General features: G+C 34.7%; 1 protein-coding gene across 1 annotated transcript; it reads left to right on the plus strand.

Moving 5' to 3' along the window:
• The first annotated feature begins 4,087 nt into the window (after positions 1-4,087).
• LOC133683101 (protein DETOXIFICATION 43-like) lies at positions 4,088-13,653 on the plus strand. Its single transcript, XM_062106660.1, has 14 exons — positions 4,088-4,385; positions 9,112-9,314; positions 9,493-9,611; positions 10,297-10,587; positions 10,750-10,943; positions 11,061-11,196; positions 11,447-11,543; positions 11,661-11,761; positions 11,921-12,084; positions 12,383-12,454; positions 12,558-12,674; positions 12,768-12,863; positions 12,977-13,098; positions 13,406-13,653. Exons 2-14 carry the CDS (start codon positions 9,235-9,237, stop codon positions 13,458-13,460), a joined length of 1,644 nt encoding a protein of 547 aa, XP_061962644.1. The 5' UTR covers positions 4,088-4,385; positions 9,112-9,234; the 3' UTR covers positions 13,461-13,653.
• The last annotated feature ends 4,369 nt before the right edge of the window (positions 13,654-18,022 follow it).

Consider the following 18,022-nt stretch of genomic DNA (forward strand, 5'->3'; position numbering starts at 1 on the left):
ATTTATCTTTAAGCCGTAATCCATTTGATTTTCCAACTCTAATAGATGAGAAAGGGAAACTGATGGAGGCTATGGTTTAAGGGAGAACATACCTTGAGGATGCTGGCCTCGAGGTTATGAGAACTCTAGAGAGGGTCATTACCATGTCATCGGACATCTTCACGATGTCTAACAAAAGCTTTCATTGCTATTTGGCATCAACTAGCCAAATAGCTTTCAATGTAAGGCTAAAACCTCTTTTTTTCAGTTTTGGTGGAGTTATTTGTTTTTTTAACATTCTCTCATGACAGGTCTTTATGATGTGTGCATATTCTCAGAGGCGTTGGGTGACCAAAATGAGCTATATGAGGAGGGTCATGACTGTAAATAGGGAAAATCAAGCAACCTTCGACTGTTTTTAGGAGGAAAAAAAACATTGTAAAGGTTGAAGTGTAGAGCATCAAAGTGGCATAATCCAGACTAAATGACCAAACACAAGATCTTTCCATCAAGCTGAGCTCTAGAAAGGAAGCACTTGAGGCTTCCTACAACCAAGTAGTTTCCCTAAGAAAGGAGCTCCTTCAAGCTAGGGACTCCCAAGTTAATCTACGGACTGAGCTTGTTTCCATACGAGTTGAGCTCGCTACTACTAAAGAAAAGGACCAGGATCTCTAGGAAAAGATGGAGTTTTTAAGGGATTTCCCTCATGCAAAGTTAGAGTCTTTGAGAGATTCTTCTAAGGAATTTCAGAAGTTTTCAAGGGCTCGATATTTTTAACCGAGACAATGAGAGACAGGATATTCTTGGCCATGTCCAACCTGTATTTCTTCAACCTTTCTAGAGGGATGTAGGTAGACTTTAGCGCAGCCTTCCATACAATCCCAGTCCTGGACTTTACAGACGTTTTCCTAGTGAGTGCTGCTATAGCTAAGTGGGTGAAGTATTTTGCTGAGAATCTTGGGCTAGATCTTTAAACCCCCTCTTTTTTTATGTATGTATGTATATGTTCTTATTTTGTATATATCACACTTTTAGAATACAACTCTTTGTTCTTTTGTTGATTTTCATGAATTTTAGTCCTTGTGTAAAGTTTTTATTTGAGTCAAACACCCACACTTAACAAGGTGTTTTGTGTCCATCACCCATACTTAATAAAGTATTTTTAGGTCCAATGCCCATACTTAATAAAGCATTTTTAGGTATAGGCAATGAACAATCTAACCTTAGCTAGATTTATAAGGGCCTTATCTTTTTAGAAACAAGAAAAGATGTCATTTACTGATGTCCACCTATTATTTTGGGTGTATTCATTATGGATCATTAAGAAGCCTTCTGGTATGAAGTGGTGTCGAATGATTTTAATTTTGGTTTGTATAAGGCCTTACAAGCATTGTTCCCAAGGGAACATAAAATTCTTAGCTTGAGCAACGTTCATCCTGTATTTGAAGGAGGGTGCAATCGCACTAGGGAGAACATGTCAATCCCCTCCAAGATAAATTATATCATAGCACTAAGAAGATATTTGTTACTTTCAAAGTAAATATGCTATCTCATTAGGGAGAGTAAATTTATCTCATTTTTAAAAGATTTCATGCAAAAAGCATATCCATCCCCATTACTGATGCAGCGTTTATCCCAATATTAGGGAAAGGTACGATCACATTTGGGAGAACATGGCAATCCTTTTTAAGGTAAACCATGTTATAGCACTACGAAGATGTTTGTTACTTTCAAATTAAATGTGTTATCACTCTAGGGAGAGTAAATTCATCCCATCTTTGGAATATTTGATGGGGAAAGCGTATCCACCTTAATTGCTGATGTAATGTTTATCTCATCCTTGGAGAAAAGTATGGTCGCATTAGGAAGAACATGTCAATCCCTTTCACAGTAAAATGTGTTGTAACACTAAGGAAACATTCGTTACTTTCAAAGTAAATGTGTTATCACTTTAAGAAGAGTAAATTCATCCCATCTTTGGAATATTTGATAGGCAGAGCGCATCCATCCTAGTTGCTGATGCAATGTCTATCTCATTCTTGTAGAAATGTGTGATCGCACTAGAAAGAACATGTCAATCTCTTACAAGGTAAACTGTGTCATAGCACTAGAAAGACGTTTGTTACTTCTAAAGTAAATATGTTATTGCACTAGAGAGAGTAAATTCATTCCATCTTTGAAAGATTTAAGACCTGAATAGTAGAAAGCATTTGTTATTTTAAACAATATAATTCATATACAAGAAACTTACATTTCTAGTCATTGACCACAATACATTTCTATCTAGCTTAAGGGCCCTAAAGAGGAAAGGGAATTGTGCTTCTCTGATAAAGGTTTTCTGGGTAGTCGTTCAAAGAAATCTTTTCATATAAACATAGTTCCTTTGGTTATTCATATATAAAAAAACTTACATTTTTAGTTATTGACCACAATACATTTCTATCTAGCTTTAGGGCCCTAAAGAGGAAAGGGAATTGTGTTTTTCCAATAAAGGTTTTCTAGGTAGTCGTCAAAAGAAATCTTTATAGATAAACATAGTTCATTCGATTATTGTGAAGATATGAATGATGAAAGAGAAGGTAACCTCTTTGTTTAAGGATCATCTACCCTGTCAAATCCACAAACTTGGCAGGAGTCCTTGGTTAATAATGACTTCTGAAGTTGTATGGATTAAACTCATTTTATTGGTAGCCATTGAAGGCTTTCCAAAACCTCAAAATTCAAACTCTGATAGTAATTAAGGATGATAATAGTAATGAAGCCACTGATTTGCAATAACTTCTAAAGTTATACTATTTGAACCGACATCTCGTTGGTACTTGTTGAAAATCTTTCAAAACTTCAAGGCTCCAAATCCGATGGTAATTAGGAATGATAACATTCTAGTTCCTAGAGGAGTGATTGATAGCTTTTTTATTATTTTTCTACAGATAAGGCCAATGATAAGGTCATGTCTTATTTCATAGGCTTGAAGGCCAGGCCTAGGCCTGAGATAAAGTTATTAATCTCTTGATTTTAACAATCTGACTCAACCTTCCATGGTGAAAGCATGGGTTAATCATTGTCGTTACTTGAAAAATATCTCCTTTTATCTATTTGGAGACTCTTTGATGATTAAATTAGAATTAGTTTAAGAAAAATCAGTTATCCCTTTTAGTAAGGATATATCTATTAAGATTGAATTCTCATTGTTAAAGCAAAGAGAAAAATTTAAACCTAACGCAATCATCTTTGTTTCCTCCTTTTATACCCTTAGGTGCTTCTCTTCCTTGTAAGGGAAAGGTTGGCATGTTTCATTAGAATAAAATATTTCTGATCTACGGTCCCACCAAGATAAAAATATTTTTGATTTACGGTCTCATCCGGAGAAAATATCTCTGATCCATTAGGAGGTGTTTGGACTCAATGTTTGGTTGCACCCAAGGACGATGGGTCTGGCAACTCAATAAACCCACAGATATCTGGGCTCAGCGTGTGACTAAGCTAAGGAACGATAAGTCTGGTCACTCACCAAACTCATATACATTTGAGCTCAGTGTTTAGTTGAGCCCATGAACAATGGGTCTTAACTTGAATAGTTTCAAACAAACAAGCAAGCAATAAATGTTCATCCATCGTATATAAACCATATTAATTGATTGTATGATGCTAACTAATTATAGTGAGAAGATTCCATATCTGTGCCATTTAAGAGAATGCAAGTAATGGAAAGAAATATTTTTTAAACAATTAGAGGAAAATGAAATAGATAATAATTTTTTTGATTGTGATATATTTTGATCCTTTTTTTCTCCCCGTATATCTCTTTCAATACAACAGAATTCCCATTTTCTGCAACTGGCAATAGCCATCAGGTCATGTAATCTAAAATTGTAAGCATGCGGAATTGGGATCCTACGCGGACCACAATCTGGGAAAAAGCCCTCACGTTACATTCTAAAAGCACTTAATTTTTTAGCAAAAAGTTAGACAATAAGGTTAGAGAGCTGGATTACTCATCAGGTAGTGGAATTCCACCTTTCTGGAAGCTAGACATTGTTACCCCCAAGTCTATAAATTCTCGATTCAATGATTTAAATGAAGTTGCAATTTGCTTTTTCATCATCAACGTAATAGCTTAAAATTTTCTTTCTTTGATTCATCTTAATGAGGTCTTAATTATTTAGTTTTTCATAAGGAACGTGTCATTTTCTGACTAGAATTGGACGAAAGTTTTGTGCCTCGATCACTCTCGCTAATTTGTTATAGGCTAATTCAGAGATTTCAAAGTGGGGAAAAGTGTGTATAAAAGGGGACTGGAGAGGGAGTATCTGCCTTGCAATCCTCAGGAGGTTGGTAGATAAAGCTTGGCAGAAGCTGGTGGAAAGGAGCTAGCCTTGCACAGTAGTTACGCTACGATAGCAAAGGTAAGCTAAATATTTTTATTTTTTGTTCATTTCCTAATTCAGTTACGTCTTGAATTCTTTATCGAGATTTAGTAATTTTGTATTAATATTAATGCTTCTATGGCTGTCAAGATATGCATTTTACGTTTCTAGCATAAGCTCCATTAAAAAAACGTTGGAAATTATTTACTTATTTTCTCTAGAATTGAATCAGGATGAGGCCACAAATAAGTCTATTGAAAACAAAGTGATTCACCTCACTCCCTCAAGTCTCGACTCATACTTTAAAGGAGTTAATTTAGGTTTATCGGATTAATTCAAAACGTCATTATTTTAAGAATTTTTTGAAAAATAAAGTTAAAAAATTCTTTTGAAAAAAATCAAACCAGATAAATCTAGTAAACTTGTTTTTAATTTAATTTGAAATTGAATAAAAGCTAAATCAACATATCATTGGTTAACTTACCAGATAAATCGAGCTTATTCAAACATTTTTTTTTTAATTTTGCTTAACGAAATTCATCCTTGTTTCTCAATGTAAGTGATATTCGCAGACATTTTCTGGTAAATAATTTGAAAAAACCATACCCATCCTTCAAGTCATAACCCATTCAAAGCAAAGTTAACGTGGTTCCTTTTTTCCAAAATTATAACTTAAAGGGTGCATGTGGCTAATGGGTTATGGCCCAACCTAGGCTCGAAAGGCTCTCATGCAATGATAGTAGTAGACAGAGGGAAAGTTGTGACTGGGCATGGTGTGCTGTAATCTAACTGCGAGGATGTTGATTTTCTGCCATTTGTCAAGTACGGACTGGCCGACCCCTTAAAAAACATTACATTTAAAAACATTAAAAAAATTAATTTTAAACAAAAAAAATTAAATTTTAGACAAATAATATTTTAACCACCATGTTAAACACCACAAGGTATCATAGAAACATGTTTGAAACTGGGTCATAGGAGCTTTTCAACAATGTCTCAAATAAAGTTACGGTAAGCATGAACAAGCCTGAGCCTGAGATATCTGGGTTTGCTTTTCATAAAAAATATGTTTTCGACCGGCTTGTGCTGAGTTGCTTAGAAAGTACCCTTCTCTTCTCTAATGAGCCCAGTCGATCGCATCTCCTCCCAATATAGTAGAGAGACAAACCCCCAATTTTTAATGGATTTCTTTGAATTCTACATGACTTGTTCCGCCGAGTAAAAGAATTATATTATATGAATGTAAAAGTTTAAGTTATTAAATAAAAATATATAATATATAATTTATCTTATTTTTTATTATATATTCTCAAGTAAAATGTATTTTGTATTTAATTTTATTAACAACAATGAAATAATTTATTAAAATTTTGATACCAAGTTAAAAAATCATCTCAATTTAAAAATTTAATTTATTACATGAAATATAAAAATATAATTTATATTATTTTCAGACAAGACAAATTCGGTAATATTCTCAAATTATTAATAGGAATAAAATTAAAACAAAATAAAGAAGCATAATTTTCATATAGGCTCTCATGATATTTACTATACCTAGCTTTAATATTAATTTATTTTATTAGGTTACTGACTTTTTATTTTGAAATAAATGATACATCTTTTTTCATCTATCATTCAATTCCCAATTGGATCTCTATGAAGAAAGAAAATTTCAAACAGCTCACCCACCTGTTATAATTAAAAAAAAATTAAAAATAAACAAAAATCAGTTATGAATTTATATAAATTTTAAATTCAATTAGTTTTCATTTAAGAAGATGTGTTTAATAATATATAAAATTATTGTTAAGATTTCATCTAACAACTTAGTTTTTGAATTAAAATAGTGTTTTTTTATAAAAAAAATATTTAAATTACATACATTAATTAATTGAATCATAAACTCCAAAACAGTTTGCACTTAAATTTAACACTCAATTAAAGAATTGAAAATCACATGTTTCGAAGGCCAGGATAAAACTGAATTGTCTATAGAACTCACATGTATCAGCAGTCCAATTACGGACATCGAAATGTCTATGAAAACTGAACACAAAGCCGGCTTTGTTTTCCATTTTTCAAATCTATTCAATTCATATTAGTTATTTTCTGTTTGTCTAGTGAGGAATCCAAGGAGGAAGATTTTGTATCCATAATTATTACAAAGACTGTAAATGTTCTGTTATAAACACGGTTGATGGATCAACATATTTCAAATACAACTCTTTTACTTAAAAAGGGGTATTGAATTGAAAGGCCAAAAATAAAGTAATGACCCAACATGTATAAGCTTGATAGACTATTAAATCTAAGAAATGTGATTCTAATTTTATTTCTAGGTCCAATATCCTTGAATTGAGTCACGTATTGAGCCCAAATGCTTATGGAACTGATAAGATGTCAACCATAAGTCCCCTGAGCTTGGCTATATACACGTTGAGTCCAAAAAAATACGGGTCTAATAAGATGTTAGACCCAACTTCTTTGGACTTAATTACATGTTAAGTCCAAACAGCTGTAGGACTAGCAAGATGTCAGACTCAACTTCCTTAGGCTCAACTACGTGCTAAGTCTCAGTGTATGTAGGTATGACAAGATTCCAGACCCAACACCATAGGACTTAGTTATGTGTACGCTTGTGGGACTAGCAAGATGTCGAACCCAACTTTCTTGGGCTCGACCACGCAATGATTCTGAGTGCATGTGAGTCTTCCCGAACCTAACTTGCTTGGGCTCAACAACATGCTAAATCCATATGCTTACGGGTCTAGTAAGATATAAGACCCAACTCTTTTAGGATCAGCTGCGAGTTAACCTCAAACACATGAGGGTAAGGAAAAACATCATACCCAAATATCTTGGGCTCGGCTACGCGCGGAGCTCAAATACATATGGGTCGGGCAAAATGTCAAACCCAACTCTATTGGGCTCTGTTACACACTGAGCATAAGGGTGTTTGGGCATTGAAAGATGTCTGAACAATATCCTTGGGTTTAGAATCATTTCAGATCCAAACATATAGTCGATGGTCTTTACTAGATCCATACGGGTCACAAGGCTATCCCTGTGACCATTAACATCAAATCTTAAGAGCTTAAAGTAGTCATCTCTCTACACCCCTAGGTATATAGAATTTCTTTAAAAGTTGGTTATATTTCAATCGATATTAATGATGTGTAAGGGTAATTCTCATCAACATTAACATCATATATGAACTAAGGCATAAAGTCTTCTATAGATCTATTGTTTGTCTATCAACATTAATGATGTATAAGGGTAATTCTCATCAACAATAATGTTGTGTAAGAAAATATTTTTATCAGCATTAATACTGATGTAAGGAATTTTTTTTCTTACTAATATATTCAAAAGAAAAAGACTTTCGGTGTCTTTAGCAAAACAACAATGTTCAAGGTACAAGGACTATAAATACCCTCAAAACTATTCAGGTAAAGGACTCACAATCTTTATTTTGTTATCATATATTCCCAGAGCATTTATTATACAAAGACTAACTAGCACTCTTGTTTTTAGAATTTAATGCTTATTTATTCATTTATTATAATCTCTTACTACAAAATCATTGATTTAATCATCTAAGAGTCTCTAAACCCCATAAAAAGATGATTGTTTTGCAAGAACTAAGATTTTGACCACCAATCCCCTACTCTCCCAGTTCCTAGGGATGGAATATTGGATGGAATATTGTGTGAACGTGTGATCATCCACTATCAAAACACCTAAACCTTCATTCCTAGGCATATTAAATTTTGAAACATCATCAATTATGCACACTTGTAATGTTCATCTTCTCACATTTTACTATGGATTTACTGTTCTTTTTTTTTATTATGGTTCTCAAACTTTTATTTTGCATGATTGCATCTTTTTTTGACAAAATCAAAGAACAATTGAATTGAATCAAATTTGTTAATTAAGGACAAAATTGAAAGATGCATGATCAAAGTGAGAAAAACACCACAAATGGATGATGCTTTCAAAGTTATCACAAAAAAGTTTACTTTAGTCAACTTTACAAATTATACATGTTCGATCCCTCAATAGTTTTTCATTTTAATTTTGGTGCAAAAGTTCATTTTTCTTATTTGTTAGTTCTGGATTTAGAGGGGAGAGAGAGAGAGGACGTTGAATCTCGATGGTAGAGAGAGAAAACTAGCGTTCATATCGATTTCAACCACCAAAATGATTGATCTAGGTGTCAAAATATTTCATTTGATGAGAGGGGTTCAACTTAGGTGTTTTTCACCTTAAAATTGCTTTAAAAACCAAATCTAAGCTCAGGAAGAGATTTTTTCGAGTTTTTATATATGTTGTTTTTTTAAGGTTATTTATGAGTTTTTTAATGTGTTTAGACTCATTTTTAGATTTTTTTATCAAAATTAAATTGAGTAATGAGATTTTAGGTCAAAACAGCAAAGACCTTGTTTTTATGGTTACCTCAATATCCAAAATCTAGAGAATGCCAGCCGACGCGTCGGCTGAAAAAATTTTCAAAAAATATAAAGCGGACAGCTCCAATTGAATTATATGTATATATATAAAGAGTAGGGCCCGGTTTATACTATACAAGTACCATTAGTTTTTCGTCTACCTATAATCACTCTTGCATTTATCCATTGTCATATCGTAGTAGAAAACGAGGATGGTTTCTGAACTTACTTGAGCACTTGAGCATTATTGCTCGCTGGGTTTATAACATTGTCCGTAATCGTGATCCACTGTTATGCCATGCATTCTGCAGGTTATAGGAACTTAAGCTTGTGAAGACTTGAATTGTTTTGTTGTCATCCAGACATAGCTTAGCTGAGCTAGAAAAGTTTCACACTTGGAGTAACATTCAATTACAACTTAAGGTTTCAATACCATGTCTGAGGAAAGTGCTTCGCAGCCAGCTGGCCTGAGAAAGTCGAAGATGCCACTCTCTGTTTTCTTTAGAGATGCAAGGTATAATTTCATTTAGTCCCATGCATGCAAGGTTTTATTTTTTTTTATTTTTTTTTTTTGCTTTTCTTTATGATTTCCCTATTTATCTGTTAAGAGGGAACTTAAGGCTGTATGTTTTCTTCTTCTAGACAAGTGAAGAGAAACTTTATCTATGAGCTAAAGTTGGTTCCATTTTCAGACTATTCAAGAAGGATGAACTTGGTTCGGAGATCATAAGGATTGCATTGCCTGCAGCAATGGCTTTAGCCGCTGATCCCGTTGCCTCCCTGATTGACACAGCCTTCGTTGGCCGTCTAGGTTTGTTCTCATGTCCTATGATTGTTCGGTCAGCTAGCTGCAGAATTTAATTGCGAAATGGCAGCATTTTGACAATACAATTCTTGCTGTGTAACTTTTAAAACTATATATCCTGCCATCAAGGTTGTAAGATGGTGAAAATTTAAAATCATTACGCATTGCATAAAACTCTCGTAGTGCCAAGTGTTATTAAGATTTTGACACACTGGAACTGCAGCAGAACTTTCTGTGTCTCAGTTAACAGCATTTAGCGTATTCCCCTTCAGTTGTTCAATAAAAGAAGTGAATCTGGTTTAGGTACTTGGTGATCTTTACCAAAGCAACTCTCTCATACTGCACATTCACAACGAAACCAACATGGTGGAAATCTATAAAATCTCAAAATGACTGTTTAGTAGCTTTAATGTACCTGGAAACCCCCAAGAACACTTTCCTAATGCAGTGCCCTTGTTACTCCACAATCAATTACAGTATCTATTTGTTTATCCAAAAAAATAATTGCAGTGGCATTTGCCTCAGCTTTCCTGACAGGAAAAGTTGTTATGATCTAGATTAATATCCTACTGATCATGATCAAATTGTTATTCAGTTCTACTCTATCGGCTGTATCTTGTTGTTTAATGCAACACACCAACAAGGGAATAGATCTGACACTAAAGATGATTTTAATTTTTATTTTGCACAGGTCCAGTGGAAATAGCTGCGGTAGGAGTTGCTATTGCCATATTTAATCAGGCCTCAAAAGTCACCATATTCCCATTGGTTAGTATAACGACTTCTTTTGTTGCTGAGGAAGATACAGTTCACAGAAATACCAAAATTGAAGCGGAGAAGGCTGAGGACTTGAAGAAAGATTCGAAAAGTGGTGAAGCGAAAGAATCAGTTCCTAATGATGAAATGCTTGAGAGCTTAGAGAAAGGCTCAGCCACAAACAACGCAAAGAACATCGAAAATAAAGATTCACTGTCGGAGGATGGTACACAAACTCTCTCGTTCTCATTGATCATCTGCCATTATCCCAAGTTATAGCATTGCCTTCTAGAACATGTGCCCGTATTCTAAAATTTTCTGAAAAGACAGCATGAAAACCATTATCATATCATACTAGCATAAATAGTGTTGGTATTTTCTTCATCAGATTGCAAGACAATCACAAGCAGGTCTTCCACTCATACTGACACAAAAAGTGTAAATCCCAAACAAAAGAACGAGAGGCGACATATCCCCTCAGCGTCGACAGCATTGATTGTTGGTGGAATTCTTGGTCTAGTGCAAGCTATATTCCTCATATTTGGGGCAAAACCTCTCCTGCATATTATGGGTGTGAAATCTGTAAGTGCCTTCAGTTTCAGTCTCCTCACTAGTATTATTTCTGTTACTCTGCATCTGTTCATTTCTGCTGCTTTTATTCATTAGAGAAGTGACGGTGCTATCATTTGTATTGGATAGGGTTCAGCGATGTTAAACCCTGCAAGGAAGTACTTGACATTGAGAGCTCTAGGTTCTCCTGCAGTTCTTTTGTCATTGGCAATGCAAGGGGTCTTTCGAGGCTTTAAAGACACAAAAACCCCTTTATACGCCACTGGTGAGAGACATTTCGTTTTAGTTTCAGCTTCTTTTCATCCATTCCCACTTTTCATAAGCAATGTCTTAGTTCTCAGCAGATTCATTCTATATTTCTGACCAATGTGAAATCTAACATATATATTAAACATATACATTTATAGGAGATTTAACAAATATCGTCATTCTGTTTGTGGACATAAATCCAACTTTCCTGCCTGAGATTTTGGGACTCCACTAACTCTTTCTTTGGTTCTTTTCGTCTACCACAGTTACAGGAGATTTAACAAATATCATCTTAGACCCGATATTTATCTTCGTCTGTCGCTGGGGTGTCAGTGGTGCTGCTATTGCTCACGTCCTTTCCCAGTAAGTACTAATATTCTTCCATGTGTGCAGTTAATATGGTGTTCAATGTTTACAACGATTAGTTTTCAAAGGACTCGTGTTTATCAATTTTGTTTTCATTCCTCGTAATCCCTATAGGTACTTGATTTCAGTGATCCTCTTGTGGAGGTTGATGAAGAAAATTGATCTTTTGCCCCCAAGTGTGAAAGATTTGCAATTTAGTCGGTTCCTCAAAAATGGTGAGGGGTTTAAGCACTCTTGCTCTGATCACTGTTTTGAAGATTTTCCTTCTTGTCATTGGTTGTAGTTAGTTTATAATTAGTTTGCTGCCTTGGTACGAAAGTTTTGAATACGCGATCAATGCATTTTCTCTAACTTCATTTCTCTGCTGGATGCAGGTTTTCTGTTGTTAGCACGAGTTATAGCCGCCACAATCTGTGTGACCCTGGCAGCATCAAGGGCTGCACGACTGGGTTCAACAACTATGGCTGCCTTCCAGATCTGCTTACAAGTTTGGTTGACATCATCACTTCTTGCAGATGGCTTGGCTGTTGCTGGACAGGTAAAAATACCCTGTAAGGATTTTTTGTTCCTGGTTTATGTGATTATTAGTGTTCAATTTTAGACCCTGTCAGTGCATTTCCTGTTAATCATGCGGTAAAAATACCATAAGGACTATTCTGGTAGGAGCTGCAATTGTACTTTTAACAGGTTATCATTCAAAACATGTCACATTTTCGTAACTCTTAAAGAACGCTCAGCCTTCTTCTCGTAGTCTGTTTTCAGAAAACATATACTGTCTAATTTCCAATTTTTCATTCAGACTAATCATTAAGTGTGTTTTTCTTCAACTCCTGTAGGCAATCATTGCTTGTGCATTTGCTGAAAAGGACTACCAAAAGGCAACAACTGCTGCCACCCGAGTGTTACAGGTACGCCAATAACAACTGTATTGATACATCCTCCCATGTTTTGGTTTTCCTTTTCCTCTAAAAATAACCACAGGCTCAAATTGTGACTGGTGGTGTTGTGCAGATGAGTTTTATTCTTGGTATTGGGCTAGCTGTGGTTGTTGGACTTGCCCTGCACTTTGGTGATATAATATTTTCAAAAGATCCTAATGTTCTTCGTATCATAGCCATCGGCATTCCGGTAATTCCCATCTACAAATTCATTTGTAAAATTCTCTTTTTCTATTTTATTTTTTTCAACTTAGACTCATCTCTTGCTCTATCCACCCATCAGTTTGTTGCTGGTACACAACCCATCAACGCGCTAGCTTTTGTCTTTGATGGTGTAAACTTTGGAGCATCTGATTTTGCGTACTCTTCATATTCCATGGTAAGTTTATCAGCCATTGTTCATTCCATAAATAAACAGAATAATCTATTGTGACTTCAATCTTTCTAAATTCTTCTCTGATGAAATTTCCTAGTTTAATTTATTCTCTTCAGGTTCTAGTGGCCACAGCAAGCATTGCAGCCATTTTTGTTCTCTCTAAAACCGGTGGATTTGTTGGAATTTGGGTTGCCTTGACCATCTTCATGGGGCTACGCACATTTGCCGGCGTATGGAGGTAATGTTGCTTGTTAATACCAAATGACATTCCACTTTCTTTTTCTTTATAATATAAATCACGATAATTAGATGGACCAAAACTATTTTATTGGCTGTCCATGTGATAATCTTTCAGACCCAAACCTGCAAAATTCGCTTGATTTCAACGATTTATGATATCTGGAAACATACAAAACTGAAACAGAATACCAAACATTTTATGAAAAAGAAAAAATGTTCAGGAAAGTAGCAGTCTTTATTATGATAGTTCATTGATTCTTTGATGCTACAAGTTGATTTACATGGAATTGCCACTAATCTTGCAGGATGGGAACTGGAACTGGACCATGGCGCTTTCTCAGAGGGCGATTGTTGTCATAGGACAATGTAAACCTCAGGACTTTGAGTGTTGCAGTGACATTTTTTTGTCCTTATATACCTTTTTCTCTTTTGTCTACTATATGTTTGTGTGTGTGATTCCGTTTCGCTTCAATACACTTCTTTCTGCAGTTAATCCTGTCACACGTTTGTATCTTTGTCTACATCAATCAGAGCCACGTTTAGTTGCCCACTACATATTGACAAATGAGATGCGCTTTGCTCTTTCGAAAAATTAAGTTTGTGTTCTGATGGATCCAGATTTAATGTCCCAAAAAGCACTCCAAAAATCTCAAAAAAGCATTTCTTTGTGCATACAACATGGGCTCAAAGTGAATAGGCTTGGTAACCCAAGCCCAACACCTAAGGAAAATGAACTCTAGCAAGAAGCCCGAGCCCATGCTGGGTGTGCACCCCAGCACCCCCGTAGGCTTAAGCTATCATGCCCAAGCCCAACATGCTTGGGTTCAGGCAGCGCTCCTGAACCTATTTTTCAACTCTAATGTACTTGAACACCATACCCGAGCTCAACACTTCCTTAGAAATTTTTTCAAGACTCCACGCGGGTCCCTCAATATTTTATATTAATCCAATACGTGTTATTTTGAGTAGAATATGGCTCGAAATATCACAAGAGTAAAATTACACTTTAATTCTTTCTCTTCACAAAAAGATAAGACTCATAGGTTATAAATACATTATGAATCCTTCAAATTCAGTGTTCATAATCTGTTCATTCTTAATACTTTCAACATACATATTTTTAGAGTTTTTCTTTAAAATATTATTATATTTTATCTCTATAAAGTTACTGATTTAAACATCTGAAAGTCTCAACGTCTATCAAATAAAATCTTTTGTAGGTATCAGTTATCAGTCATTTTGGTTTACCGGACATCACTAGTTACCAACTACCTAAGTATAATTTTATCTCTGAAATATTTTCCTCTACTTCCATAACATGTAAAGCATGATTACTCATATATTCCAAAAATATATTTAATTTTCATACATACCTACATACTCATTTATATAATTTAATCTAAATTCTAAACTTATATTTATACCAACTTTATCCCTATTTTCATGTTGTTAAATTAATATTCACATATTATAATTCCTAAAAATCTAATTTCCATCATTTTCACCGCAACACCACAAATTATTTAATATGTTTACACCCATAATTCTATCTTTTAACATCCAAATTTCCAAGCTTCGTTTCCCATGTTTTCCAACCATTTTAGGTTTCGATTGTATAAAGTGTGTTTGCAAAAATGATTGTGCTAAGTATGTTTTAAAGAACTACTTAATGAGACAACAAAATATTGTTCTAGCAAGAAAATGCTGTAAGGTGAACAACCAAGAACAATAATTAATAAGCCATAATATGAACCGAAATTCCTGATGAGGAAAGAGTTGAATTATAGAGAAATAACATGATTGCAATTTATCTTCAAAAGGTAAGACAATAATATAACCCTTAAATAACATAGCAAACATGCCCGTGCGAAGAAACAAAATGTTACCAAAAAAACCTGAGAGAATAAGGCAGGCCAAGCATGCAAAGAAGAACACCATAGATTGCCCAAGAAACAAAATGTATAGCAAAAGAATTTTTTCTAGCAGCTCAAAAAAGTTCAACAGTGCTCAGGTACATGTAAAAAAGCAAAAGAACCTGCAACAAATGCTGAATATATATAAGCAGGGATGATAATTGAAAACAGCAAATTATGGGAAGCGCGCGCAGCAATTTAGGGCAATAGACATATTTATGTTGGTATGTTGGTGAAAAAAAGGTAGAAAACTTAACTGTGATTGCATGTAGAAATAAATGAGCAAAGAAGAAAATAAAAATGTATTTATTAGATTAGTGAAAAAAAAAATAGTCATGAGGTTAAATGTAAAGTTAAAATTTAAGGAAGATGAATTTTGCCTAAAAATCTAACATATTAACTGTTAATGACAAAGAAACTGTAAGCAGGTGTAATTTTTGTCACGATACTTGTAAGCCACAGATCCTACTATTACTATCCATGCACAGGCAAGAAGTAATTTGTGCATAGATGAGCATGAGAAGTGTGCTTGGCCATAAAGAGGGAAATGAGTAAAAATATGCAGGTATTTTGAACAGCACAACATACAAAGAAAAAAGTTTAGTTTAGGATTCAATTATTTCTAGAAATCTGAATGACCGAACTACCGACACCAATACTTGTAAATCTCAATGTTTTTTCTAGTGTTTCAAATATCCACCACATACTTTTGGAAAACCAATTGATTCCAGCGTGGAATAGGTTCCCAGATCAGAATAAGCAACCTGCATTACATATATTTTGCCAACTTCGAATCTGGCCTACATGTGGTGCTGTTGTTGCCGACAGTATGTGATTGTTCAAGAACCATACATCAAACTTGATGGTCCCATTTTGATTTTAGTTCATGTAGCCTGTGATTCAGTGCTCCTTTGAGGCAGCGGTGCGACCATTATTTTATGGAATTTTTAAAAAAAATTTCAGCAGTCTTGCCAAGTACCATTTTGAAGCTTGTTACGTCTTGATCATCAACCACAACAAATTCAAGTCTGAACCTGGATGCAGAAAAGGAATCAAAAGCACATGGCAGATGAGTGTAAAAAATTAGAACATCTTTAGCAACAAAATTATTTTTTATACCATGGAGCAGGTGCACTGGGTAAGGTCATGCTCAGTGCATCGAAGGTAATTGTTATTTCTTGATAGGGCCTTGACCCTTGTTACATTCTGGACAGCTATCATACCACCAACCATTGAATAAATCATAGTCTGAGAGTGATTTGCTCGTCAAGTGATTTAATAGCATTTGTTGATGCTGGAACAACAGGGGCCTCAACTGGAATTTGCCCAAAGTTGTATGAAAGTTTGAACAATTATGCAAAAGTTTATAAAAGGAAACAAAAAAAACATAGGAAATGAAAGCGTAAAGTAAAAGAAATATGAGGAAGACTAAGTAATGATGGTATGGCAAAATCTCAGGGATGCCTGGATTAAAATACCAAACAGATGCAGCTGTTCCGCATAGGTTTGGCTTTCCTGGGAGGAAAAAATAAAGATACGAAAGGTTGCAAAATAAAATGATAAAAAGAAATTGAATGCATGTAAAACATCTAAAGTTGAAGATGTATTGAGATACGAAATGATTACAATGCTGCAAGAAAGCCAAAAAAGACATGCTTTATGCTATAATTTTAAAGATTTTTATCATACCAAGGTATTCAGAAACATCTAAAGTTGAAGATTATTAAGACAAGAAATGATTACAATGTTGTAAGAAAGCAAAAAAAAAAAAAAAAGGTTTAATAATACAAAGTACTTTATGCTATAATGTTAAAGATTTTTATCATACCAAGGTATTCAGATACACAAAAACCAACAAAAACAGCAATGATGGGATGTTGATCAGAATTAAGAGCAGAATCATTCGGATTTCGTTGCCCCTATAATGATTAAATCGAATTAAAACAAAAAATAAGAGGGCATGATAAAACTGAAAATATAGTAAGGCAATAAGGAAAAATAATTGAGGGTGTACAGCATGTTTTCAATGATAAACTCTCTCTTATCTTCAAGGTTTTGGCCACGAACCAAACAAAACTTTCTCCATAGGCTGATGAATTCCTTTAAGCCTCCCAATGACATCCGCATAAAGGAAAGGGTAATTTGTTATGCATTAAAAAAGGAGGTTAAGATTTCTTTTTAAAAGAAAAGGTTGATGGTAAACCTGTTAAGAGACGCGATCCTTTTCCTTTTGCCAGAACAGGTGCGAAATCTGTGAGTTTGAAAGAATATCCAGGAACAGTGGGTGTGGGAGAATCAATAGCAGTAGCTTTAAGATCTTATTTGAGATCTATGACAGCCTCATGACCAACAGCTGTATTAGGATATCTGTTCTCAAAGGTGTAAAACCCCTTGGTTCATATAAATTCCCCTCAATAATGGATGTCATGAAAAGCGAGGCATCTCTTGGTGACACTGTTAATCTTGTTCCATTGCAGAGGCCAGTTGCTGGGCTTATATTGCGAAGCAGCATTATTGTTGTGCCGATCTTGAGCGCTAAGACATACCATTGAACTATAGGCTATCGATAAACTCTGATGGGTATAAAAGATCAACATTGTCGCTTTCACTTGATGTTGTGCAAACAGAGTCGGTGCTAAGATAGGTTTCTTCTTCACCAGGCACGATGCTAAGAGCAAAATGATTTATTTCATCGACGGTTGCATTCTGTGTTGTCACAACAGCTCTTTCTTTAAAATAGCTAGGATCGAGGCAGGTATTGTCAATGCCTGGATAAACATATGATACAGTTAATGAAATTGGATCCGAGCTTGCATCAAGTAGTAGTAGATCGTCAGGTATCTTAACAAAGCATTCATCATGATCGTCAGATGATGGAAAATCGACTATATCACCATTACCAATTAAAAGAATCCTTTGAGAAAATTTCATTAGATTGTCTCTGTCCTCGATAGATAGGCCATTCGATGAAAATCTCATATTCTCGTTAATAGTGAAAATCTTGAAATG

This window comes from Populus nigra, chromosome 1, assembly GCF_951802175.1.
Source record: "Populus nigra chromosome 1, ddPopNigr1.1, whole genome shotgun sequence".
Classification (NCBI taxonomy): domain Eukaryota; kingdom Viridiplantae; phylum Streptophyta; class Magnoliopsida; order Malpighiales; family Salicaceae; genus Populus; species Populus nigra.